The sequence below is a fragment of the Neophocaena asiaeorientalis genome, unplaced genomic scaffold (assembly GCF_003031525.2).
Source record: "Neophocaena asiaeorientalis asiaeorientalis breed wild unplaced genomic scaffold, Neophocaena_asiaeorientalis_V1.1 scaffold449, whole genome shotgun sequence".
NCBI lineage: Eukaryota > Metazoa > Chordata > Mammalia > Artiodactyla > Phocoenidae > Neophocaena > Neophocaena asiaeorientalis.
The window spans coordinates 227,776-239,734 of record NW_020175027.1 but is presented as its reverse complement, the minus strand read 5'-3'; the positions used below and the strand labels follow the sequence as shown (position 1 = coordinate 239,734).

At 41.7% G+C, this 11,959-nt stretch overlaps 1 protein-coding gene across 2 annotated transcripts in view; it reads left to right on the top strand.

Moving 5' to 3' along the window:
- LOC112411741 (transducin-like enhancer protein 1) overlaps nucleotides 1-11,959 on the top strand; it is an 88,722-nt gene that overhangs the window by 2,663 nt on the left and 74,100 nt on the right. For both annotated transcript variants that reach the window (XM_024763031.1, XM_024763032.1), the window contains exons 3-4: nucleotides 968-1,031; nucleotides 1,146-1,190. In XM_024763031.1, coding sequence (XP_024618799.1) covers nucleotides 968-1,031; nucleotides 1,146-1,190 — 109 coding nt within the window. The remainder of the gene's footprint in view (nucleotides 1-967; nucleotides 1,032-1,145; nucleotides 1,191-11,959) is intronic.

Here is an 11,959-nt window from a genome sequence, read left to right as displayed (position 1 = left end):
GGGGGGTGGATGTGTGTAGGGAGAAGCCCACCTGCTTTGGCTTCATTCTGGATTGGTTTGGGTAGGACAGGGCTTGGAGTCACATTTATAGCCGTCTCAGCTTTAGCGTCTTCATGTAATGAGAGCTGCTTCAGAAAATTTATAAATGTAAACTATTTGTAAAGCACCTTGTCCATAGTGGACTTTCTAGAAATGTTAGTTTCTTCTCCTGTTTCTATTAAGTTTTAGCTGATTAGAGCGAAGAAATAACTGTGTAATGACAGTTTTTATTTTTTGTCACACTTGAAAAACACAGATGCTTGGGTGTGAATTTTCTTATTTTGCAGAGGCTTTATGATTATTGGCCTTTTGTCTACTTGAAGATAATAATCTCTAGAGCTTGAAGCATACCTGCCTACACTATGTTTACCAAGCAGGGAAGACTTCAACCTACCTAATTGCAGAAGCTATGTAACATGTTTTGGCAGGGAATTAAAAAACAATGTTTTTAAAAGGACCAACAATTGTAGAAGTAACTTTACAGGTACAGTTTTCAAACCTAGAGACTATTTGAGTTGGCAGAGATGGCCTATGCCTGAGACTGAAGGTTGTGCAAAGGCCAGGTTTTGGTGAAGTCCACGGACGCAAACTCTGATGCAGGGAAGCAAGTACGAGTGAACAGATGACCATGAGGAGAAATCAGTCTTCTGAGTAGATCAGAGGTCTTGACAGATTTTTTTCGTTCTTGGCATGAGACCAGGTCTGCACCAAGAAGAAAAAGAATAGTTGCAGAGGGGATACCTTGTACTGTTCACCTTATTCCTTTTTTCCCTATTAAATGCAAGGACAAAGCTTTTGAGTGTTTACCTAGATAGTTTGTGGTTTCTCCAAATTGGTCTGTGTTTTTACTTGAAGTGCAAATATGTGAGGCAGATGTTAAAACAAGTGACATAATGTTTACATTAAGTTGCCTGTTTTGTTTTCGTAGCCTTAAATTGGAATGTGAGAAACTGGCAAGTGAAAAGACAGAAATGCAGAGGCACTATGTGATGGTAGGTATCAAAGATTAGGCTTTTTTCCTTTTCACATAATATTAACAAATATGGGTTCTCGGCATTACAAAATGTGAGTTAATGAAATGCTTGGTTCTTTTTTCTATTTTACAGTATTATGAAATGTCATATGGATTAAACATAGAAATGCATAAACAGGTAAGCTTTAGCAAAATCTCAAATTGAAATGCAAAGTAAGTCATGACTTTATTATACTGGCTTTGTCCTCAGGAGTGGGGGGGATTTGTATGCCATTTTTCAGCCTTGGTTTCCCTTCCTGCAAAATTGGTGGCAGTATTCTGCAGCAGGAGCTTGACATTATAGAATGTTTAAGTTACTAGGTGAGAGGTACTTTGGAAGTGTAAACGAGCCTGTTTATAGGCAGGTAGGAATTGAGGCTCTGACTTGACTTTTCTGCCTGGATACATTTATTTTCCTCTTGAAAGATCTGTGTATCCTGTAGAGTTCTGAAGTTCATAATAGCTAATGTTTTTATGCTGATTTGGAAAGAAGTGCGAATCTCTGTGGGAAAGAAGGGTATTTGGGAGTGTCCTTATTCAGGTTAAACAAGGTATATGACTAACTATGGAGTTCTCCCTATGCTTTGGGGCTGCATAAAGCAACACTCAGGATCAGTGGCTTATTAGCAAACATCTTTTTGAAAAATGTCTCAGTTGATGCAGGTTTGGAGGTGAAAAAAGCATCCTTTTATGACCACAGCATATGTTGGGCGTTGCTTCAGTCCTAGTGGTTTTAAAAGCATGAAAAGATTAGTGACTGGAAAGCTCGAGCTATGACTATGAGTTTGCAAGTTCCCATAAAATTCACACTTATGGCTACTATAATGGTGTATAAAAAGAGTATTGAGCTGGAACAAGGCACTAAGGATCTCATAAGAGAAGAAAAGCTAAATGATTGCTCAGCCCAAAGGACCCTCGATTGAGTAGTCATTGTCTGCCAAAGAAAGCATTAATGGCAGGGTGTAAGTATTTTGGAGATATGCTGACATTCACTTTTTCATCAAGACTCTGGTACAATAAGTCTTTTAGAAATCGATTGCCTCTTAAAAAATTATCATCAGATGAAGTTGCACAGTTGGACACATTTCAAAGTGCAACAATACAATTCTTACTTGATGTATATGTGCTATTTCATCTCAAACCCTTGTTTCATTAAATTAAAGAGCATGGCTGACCGGCGGGGGCACGGTGGAGAAATTGATTAGTTCAGCCTTCAGATCTTCCTTATATTCAAAGACTTTCATTAAGCAAGTGTGTTTCAGAGTTGAATTCTGCTTTTGTAACTCTGCGCTCTTTGATTTTTAATTCATCATAGATTTCATAATGTTAATTTATCGTCATGTACCTTAGATCTGTTCTCAGTTATGTGTTTGGAAGGAGATAGTTAAGTTCAGGGCCTTTCATTAACAATGTAATTGGGCCTTTAAAAGTGCTGATTTTATTCTGATTTGCAAAGTTGGTAGCCTAGTTTATGTTGGGTTTGTGCCTTTGTTTCTGTGTGCTTAAATGGCTAGTGCCTGATTGAGGCAATTGTAACTTGTTGATAGTAATTAAGCTAGGAGATATATGGTGATTTAAATTAATTACACAAATAGACTTGGTCAAGGAGTTCTAACCTGCCACTTTTTTTTTTAAGTTACCGTAAAGGCACATTTTTTTCCCCCAACAAATATTCTGGAAGGGTAAGGGGAGATTGAGCTTTCTCTTAAACTCATGAACTCAAAGGATTTAATAACCTCACCGACTCCATACAAGGGAATGCCACCTCTGTGGGATGTGTGCCGGTGCTGGATTTATTGGGGGAGCTACAGGAGGTGTGAAATTCTTCTGGGTTCCTGTAGGTTGCTTGGTGGAGTGACCTCTTCTTTATCGCGTAGGAAGAAGGAAGAAGGGGCGAGGAGGGTCGGGAACCCCATGGTGTGAAAATAGTTTTCTAATGAGTTTCTGTATTCCATCGGGCATTTGTGGGTATGTATCGTCTGTCCATGAGCCAGTGTGCATTAATAATATGCTTAGTAATTTGAAAGATGTGAAAAGCTGAGAGACGCTGTGTTCTTCATAGTAGGATATTAAGCCCCCTGAAATTTAGTTTATCTTGTAAATGCTGACAGACCCTTAACGAGAGTGGTATGCAGAACAGTGCTGTAATTCAGTTTAAAGTGGCCTTACATTTGAAAAACATGCTTCTGAATGTCACACATTAATAATAAGTTCTGAGGAGGCATTTGGTGCAGCTAGTAATCATAATTCTTATTAAAACTGGTGACGTCTGGCCCCCAGGGTGTAGCCAGGCTCAAATTGATGCTTTTTGCCGCCTGATCACCAGCATGGCCTAAGTGCTCATTATATTGTAGAGAGGGCCTTTGGAGCTCTCATTAGATTTGACAGGAATTCTCTCTAGGGGGAAACTGGGCATTAGCGAGACTCCTGACAGGCTGAAATTAGTCCTGCTTTATGGCTTATAACCAAATGCTAGCAAGGCATCATCAGGGGACAGAAAAAATTGTCATTTCTGACAACATCTTTGTTACTGAAAAAAAATGCAGTGATGGGGAAACTTTCCGCGGAGAGAGCTTTAATGTTGTTAAGATTTGTCTCCAGTGTGATGACCGCTCTCCTCCCCACCTTTCAGCGGCTTTGTTGGAGGAGTGAGTTTGAGAGGTTTCAGTGTCAAATCTCACCACCGATTTTTCCGTGTGGAAGTTTTAAAGTGGAAGTGCGTCCAAATCAAGAATGGTATAATTGTGGTTTCCTTACTTGGTTTGGTGCCCGCAGTCTGTGTTTATGTTGTGTCAACACTTCCTGATAAGCCTTCCCCTCACTTTCTCTGCTTCTATTTGTGGCTGGTTACCGAAAAGTCAATGAAATCAGGATGGTCATGGATACTTAAATCTTTAATCGTAGCATGAAGACAAAAATATTTTTCCTTTGAGCCTTTTATAGATTCCTGCCTGTCCTCTTTTCAGGTAGATCGTGTAAACTCTAGATATCTCTATACAGAGAGGTGGAGGCTCTTCATGAAAGATGGAGCGATTCTGATACCACCAGTGTTAGGGTACATGAAAAAGTAGCAGGTTAACGTGAGTCTAATTGTGTTTGAGGGCTGTGCCTAGTGTGTTTGGCAGTGTGATATTTAAAGTTTTTTTTCTGTCACGTGGAGTGGTATTACCTCCTTTGATATTTTGGGGACTAAGATGCGCTGTAAGTACTTATATAAGCCTGACTTATCCCACTTGTATACCTTTTCAGCACACTGATGAAGCCGTGCCATAAGTTGTCATTGGTGGCGTGAATTTGTACAGCACTTAGTTTTCAAAAGCAATTTGCCTCATCCTGTGAAGTAGATTGGGTGGTAGGTGTTAGGTAGGTGTTTGGCTCTGCCTGCAACTTTGGGTGCGTGCTCAGAGTCTGGGACTTGTCAGGGCCAAGCATCTATTTAAGCTTGAGTTTGGCTCACTTGGGTCCCAATTCAGCGCTTCTTCCCTGTCTCCCTCCTCCCCCACTGCCATTGGAGCATGAGGCCAGTGGTGGAATCACCCTTGGGCCTGTGCTTAGCGACCCAAGTCTACCCCACTGCGTGCCTGTTCTCAGTGTTTGTCTGTTTTGATCAACTTCATCATATGTGAGACACCTTGGGGTGAGCCTCATGTTCTAAAAATTAGGAAAATCAGCAGTACTGACTGGTCTGTGGGGACCACAGCTGTGGGTAGGTAGGAAGTTGTAACCAACTGAGCAGTACTGTCCGCAGGTTAAAATGAGTCGAAGAACCAAAGAAAATTTGAAACGTGTTATCGGGGCTCTGGTTGAGCCCCAGTGATGCAGTGAGTTTGATCATTTACTTTGCCTCTCTGTGCCTGTGTTCTTCTGAAGGCAGGCAGTGAGTGCTTAGGGCTCTCCAGGGTGGTGGAAGAATTTAAAAATAAATGAAAGGACTAGCTCTGAAAGGAAAGTATTCTGCAATCCTGATTGTGGGGTGGGGAAGGAGAGGAGAAAGAGAAAAAAAAAACCAGGCGAGAGCTGAACATTTCCAAACTCTGTGTGATAGTTCAGCAAGCACAATGTCTCAGACCATATAAATTTTGGAGTGAAACTGCTTTCACAGTTTTGATGTGTGCTTTAAAGTTTCTCTTTAGAAAGAAATTGTTCTTTAGTAGTGTTTTAAAAGTGTTAAGGTGGAACTGTTAGGGATTCACCTGTGGGTTAATTCCTTAGATGTGGCTCTTACTATTTGTACGTTTTACCTTTATTCCTGTTTTTAAACCATTGGGTTTTCAGTCTGCAGTTTCTCATTTTGAGATTTTTTTTTTTTTTAAGTCAGTATCTCAGAATGGAACTGACCAGCTGGAGTATAGGAACTTAGAGTTAAGCCCCACCTTGTAATACAAAGAAGGTAGCTGTCTTCAAGGTTGGAGTGGTCTCCCACTTGATTTCATTAGCCAGGCCTGTCCTTTACAAGTAGGAGTTAAGAGATAAAGCTCCCTGTGTTTAGAACCTAGATTCCGAGGTGCAAGATTAGCCTTTGTTTTTTATTGGCAAGCGGGGCGGATTCTTCACTCCTTAAGCAGCGCCCTCCTGACCCCTTCCACAGCTGGACTAGTTGCAGATTTCTGTCCAGGGCCTGGCCTAGGGTGAGGTGAGTGAGGCCTTTGCCTCTGGCACAGAGTTTAAAGGAGGTGTCAAAAAGTTTAGCACTCAAGGTGAACAGTATTTTTAAAGTTCAAAATTAAAGCCAAAAAACCCATGAGGAACAAAATGTCAGCATTTTATGTAAGGACAGGATGTGATAGGGTTGGGTGAGGCCAGGGAGGCATGTGTTGGGTCAGAGAACCTCCCTCCCCTCCCCTTTGTTCTGCCATCTCCAGAGGGCTGGGCTGAGACCCGAATGTCCCGCTGATCTCTGGGATCTACCTTGGTGTAAGATAGAGTGGGTTAAGGTCACTTATTTAGGGATTTCAATTAGTGACTGGGTGAGTCATTAACAAGTTGCCTGGCCCTGGTTTCCCCCGGTCTGTAAAAAGGGTTAGACTAGGCAGGCCCTAAAGTAGGGCTCCTCTCACCAGAGGGGACTCATTCCTCCAGAGGCATGAGTCCCCGCCAGGCTTCGGAACCCAGCACCTTGTGTGTGTCAGTTAAGGAGAGTCTGTCCAGGGGGCTTCAGATGTTCCTCCAAATAGTGTTTATTAAGAAACACAGAAAGGAAAATCTGTTCCTTTAGCAAATATTTAAATAAATCATGTTGTGTGGTAGTTACCCTAAAGATATATTCAGTTACTGGCTCCTGGAACCATTTTGAGTTTCGCTAGATCTAAGTCTTCAGCTTTTCTATTATTAAACTTCTGTGGTCTCTAGAAGTGGATTAAACTAAGAAACTGACGGGACTCTCATTAAGGTTTGATTGACTCAGTCATGTCCCGTGCCCCCCGCCACCCTTCCTATCCATGGTGCTTACTGTTGCTTCAGGTTTTTAAAAATTGAAATTTTCAGGACTAGTACTTTTAATGTGGAATATTTGGTGTAATGGTTTTTAATTAAACTTTAGAGAGCTGTTTTGGGAAGTTGGCTTACTGGACAAGATTAGGCATTTATAGCTTCAACATAGTGTTTGCTAATGGGATTGGTGAGTTCTGTAGTGAGAAGTGTGCCATAGGATTGTTCCATGAACGTGGCTTGATGTTTGAAGCAGAGTCTGTGTTTGTGGGGGGGTGTGGGTGTAGGCGTGGGCCTTCAGGTGTGGGAGAGATTTTCTAATTTTTTTCTGAGGCATGGTTTGATCAGAAAAATGAAAAAAGATTACCAAAATTTTAACATAAGAGATTCATGTGTTACCATTCACTTGGTTAAAGAAAAAAATGGTATCTAAAATTGTTTGAAAAAGCACCATGATTACAGAACTGCTCAGTTTATAGATCACCCAGTCACCATAACACTTTTTGTGAAACTCCAAGAAACGTTGACAAAAAGTTTTAACCTGTGACTTCACACAAGTCTGTATTTCATTATTTTGCATTTCAATTTTTAGTAACTACTAAGTTTCTAATTCTGTCTGCTTTGAAGCAACATACAGTCATAACCATGAGAACATTGTTTACCCCCTTCCCCAGCATGTTTTCATACTAAGTATAACAAACACAGTTTTTTAGTTTTTCTAGTATTTGCTACTTAGTCATCTTTGACCACAAAATATGTTCGCGAGAAAAGGGTAGTGTGAAGCGTATTTTGGGTATAAGGAAAAAATAAGCTAGAAGAATTCTGTGCGTTGAATCGATTTTTTTTCATCTGCTGAATAGAGAAAAACTGCTACTAAGTGTGGTAGGTGTACATTGCTGTGCACGCCGGAAGGGTAGTGCACCTATTTCCAATAGATACTCATTAGATAATCATTATTCACTTGATAAAGCAGAATCAGTTGTCTTTGAGAATGTAGGTACATTTGAACTTGGGTGTCCAACTCATGCAGTTTGTTAAACCGCTGAAATACATGTAGTACTAGACTGGGTTCTTTGTTTTGGTTTGTTTTGTTTTGTTTTGGCTGCACCGCACGGCTTACAGAATCTTAGTTCCCCAGCCAGGGATTGAACCCATGCCCTCAGCAGTGAAAGTGTGGAGCCCTAACCACTGGACAGCCAGGGAATTCACTGCACTGGGTTTGATATTAGTGTCATTGCTGATCTAACTAGCTTATTAGTCTGCGGTATTTTGTGCAGCCTGTCAGTAAAAAGTTTAAAAACATATCCCCAGACTTGTTTACTTATAATTTATAAGTTCTGTAAATATGTTACTGTACTGGTATGTCGTATACATGTATAATACATGGAAATTTTAAATGAAGGGGTTAAAATCAAAGTTCTTATATTCTCAGTGCTCCCTATTGGCTTGTCCAGAGTGGCCCCTGGGACACCCCCACTCCACGGTCAAGACCACTAGCCCACATTTTAAACAGCCTTGGAACGCTGGCCCTGGAAGGGAACACCTTTAAGGTGGTGAATGCAGAATTCCTTTAGGGGCATGGGTCTTTTGGCCTCCTAGGTATGCCTGTTTTTTTCTGATTTTGACTTCCCACTCCGGTAATTGCCTCTTTGCCCATCACTCACAGCCTTGTGTATCTGCCTCTGGTTATTGTCTCTGCCAGTCTTACTTGGTTACCTCTGTCACTCTTCCCTCCAGGCCCTTTAATCCAGCCAGATGGGTCCCTCCTTCATACCTAAAATATGTTTTGTGTTTTTCTGTTTTCCTAAAAGTCCAGGCTATTTTGTCAAACTTCACATGGCCTCCTTCAGTATCCTTCAAGGTCTAGTTCAAATACCAACACTGCCTGTTTACTTCAAGGTCTTCCGTGGCTGCTCCGACAGGAGGCTGTCACATGGCTTATTGTTGCTCTGATTTTTGTAGTATTGTTTTTTTATGTGCCTTTTTCTGTTATTCCAGCTGTGTTGCAGTCTGCTTGAGGCTTGAATTTGAGACTTGCATCTTCCCTTCCCAGTGAGTTCGAATAGGCATTTAAGTAGCATTTAATGTGCCCCTTAGGTAGAGCGGTAGTTGTCACTGTTTTGGATCCTGAACCCGTATGAAAATCAGGTGAAAGCTGCTTGGCAAAAAAAAAAAGTACACCTTTTAATACACAAGATAGCTTTGCCCAACAATTTTGGCTGTTTGTGGACATCTTAAGATCTTTCAGCAAGTCCTTGGAATCCAGATTAAAAACTTGGATCTACAGTACCAGTATGGCTCCTTAAGCTAAAATTAAGAATGAAATGTTTGGTTTCACTAGATGTTTTATCGGATTACAGTTCTAATCTCATCCAGGCACTTTTGCTCAGTTGTTTTTCTTTTGGAAAAGTGATTTATAGTCAAATATCCACTGAGGCTTCTTAATGGGGAGTTTAATTATGGTAATATATTTGGGTTTGTAGTAAAAAAAAAAAAAAGAGAGAGAGAGAAAACAAAAGTTGCATGTTTCTGAGGCCTGGGTTTCCGTGTGAATTGAATGTGTGCGTGCATCACCGCCTTGGGAACCACTGCTCATCTCCTAAGGGTGACCACAGCCACTAATAGAGCTGTGGATAAGTTGCATTACAAGCTTCTCCAAGGCATTAGACTTGACTTAGTCACCAGGTTTCTTAATAATAATGATTATACCCACTGATTATTTACTTAAAAGTCTTTACGGAGTCCCTCCCCCCGCCCCAAACACTTCTGTTATGAAGAATTCCAACTATACAGAAAAGGAGAGAGAGTACAGCGAACACCCTGTATTATACCCACCTATTTGATACCAGGAGTCTATAAGGTAACGCTTTTGTAATATCTGCCGGTCACGTATCTTGCATATAGCGTTTGCCCTCCCCTCACCCCGAAAGATAAATAGATAATTCAAGCCTTTCTTTAGCAGCCAACTCCATTTGAGACTGATGCACATGAAAGTGGGAGTTTCTCCAGGTACACTTTAAGAATTCCATCTGAACAGGTGTTTATAGCATATTATAACATTTTCCTCGTTAACTTGCCTTTTTGTTTTTGGCATGGTTGTATTAGATGATGCACCATTATGTGGTGTCAGGGTGCTTGCTTTTCAGCTGTCACCTGAATGCAGAGGTTTGTACTTAAACAGAAAAGCCAGATTCCCCTTCCCAAGCCCTTGTACCTTTTGGCCTTTGATAACGCCCCTTTAAGATGTGATCAGCATATTCACTGGGGGAACAGCTTTAGTGTTTATAGGTAGGAAACCAGGAAGTAATTGTGCAAAAGGACTCTGATTTTGAACTTTGTGTGGATGGAAGCTGTCCTGGTGGAGAATTTAGGTTGGCCTCAGAGGCCGTGGGTGGTATAGGGGTGTGAAGTACCAGAAAACAAAACCTCTTTGAGGACCCCAGCATGTGGAGGAGGCTCTCCAAGGCTAGGGCCTCCAGGAGCGCAGCCTTTGTCTGTCCTTGGCGCCCTCTTGATGCCTTGAGTAAACAGTCGGGCAGAGCCTCTTACAAGTAAGGTGACCGGCCAGTGTATTGACACGCACAGACACAATAGAAAACTGCATTAGGAGGCGAGCCATTGGGATTTGCAGTAAATATATTACAGAACACAAGTGACTTGCCGATACTGCTTGTTTAGCAGTTTGCAAGGGCAATGGCAGTATGGATTTTTGAATTAGAAGGGAAGGGCTGTTCTTTCTCTGTGCAGGAACATCTAGTTGATGGCTGGGGAGAAAATTGATTTAGAGAACAAAATGCAGCCGCCTTTATTTGTGCCACTTGAAAGGCTTCTATGGATTAGTGAGTGAAAATAAAAAGGTCGCTCTCAGTTTAGGAAAGGGGGGTCTTAACATTGATCTGCATCTTGGTCTGGTATGGAGAGAATAATGGATGGGCCACCGGGATGGAGGAAGGGTGTCCAGTGCCCGCGCAGCCTACAGCTACAGGTGCCCGCTCGGTTCTCAGACAGTTGTCTATTTCAGCAGTTTGGCTTTCAAAAGTCAGCTTCTTGGGTTTATTGTAGAGTAAGCTTATTTGGGACATTAGAGTAAGTAGTCATAGCTCCATCCATTGAGCTCCTTGTGCCCTAGGAACTGTACTGTAGGACCTCTCTGTAGATCCTTCCAGTCTCCCGTGGATACTAATTACTCCTCCTTACAAAGAAAGAACAGGCTAGAACGGGGGTCCATTAGCCGTCCGAGGTCTGTTAGGATCCGGGCCGCACAGCAGCAGGTGAGCGGCGGGGGAGCAAGCGAAGCAAAGCTTCATCTGCCACTCCCCGTCGCTCGCACTATCACCTGAATCATCCCGCCCGCCCCCCAGCCTGTGAAAAATTGTCTTCCACAGTAGCAGTCCCTGCTGCCAAAAAGGTTGGGGACCGCTGGGCTAGACGGTTAGGGGATGACAATAGCACCTACTGGATAGGGTAGTTATCAGGATTGAGTGAGTTTCTGTGTGCGGGAGTCTGGCACTTGGGCACTCTCAGGACAGCTGTTCTCAAAATCTGTTACCTAAATCTATTATTGTCCCTTTAAAACTGTACCCTGCCCTTGGAATTCTAGGCCATGATTCCATCTTGTTTTTGCAAGCCCAGTTTCCTTCCTTCCTGCATCTGAACTGTTCACTTTTCATTATTTCTCCTCAATTACAAAGTTTTTTTATTCTCAGATCAGAAGCATTTATCTCTAAGCTCAAAAGGAGACTTCTTTTTAGGTTCCTATTGGCAATCTCTGTTGTCTAAAGAATCTAGAGGAATTAAGATGCCTTATTTAAGCCAAACAGCAAAATGTACCCTTGGAAGGCAACAGCCTTAAGTTAATACAACTACCAGTGAGAATAGCCTTGTGTTGAGTTTTTTCATTTAAGGGGATGGATGAACAACAAAGAGGATTTGGTTCATTTTACTGAAGTGAGTTTTGGCAAAATAAAGGATGGGAGGTGCGTTTCTGATTTTTTTATTTTTAATGAAATGTGGAAAATCCAACTTCGAATTTGAAGAGAGTTTTGTCATCTTGAAAAAAAAAGGGGTGTGTGCGTGTGTGTATGTGTGTGTGAATTACATGACCAAGTTGTTGCTTTGTTGGAGAAAAAAATTGTGCGCCTTGATGTTGTATACATACGTATAGTTTTATTTTGGCTATGAAAACTTGTGACGCGCGTGCAGAAGTTTGAGTAGATAATTGTGTTGCAGTATTCTCCAGGTACTACGTGGGCTTGAGATTTCTGTGGACTGTCAATTCACAGCTGCTGCTTATGTGCTAATATTTGAGGAAGCAGGGAAAACACAGGAGGGAGAAAAGCCAGGGCCATTGGGATTAGACAGACTGGGAGTTTAGGCTGTTGACTCTTATTGCCAAGCATGATGCAGTAGCAACTTTTTGTAAGTATTTGGGATAAAAGAGGACACAGTCGACAATACCTGCCAATACCTGCTCTCACACTT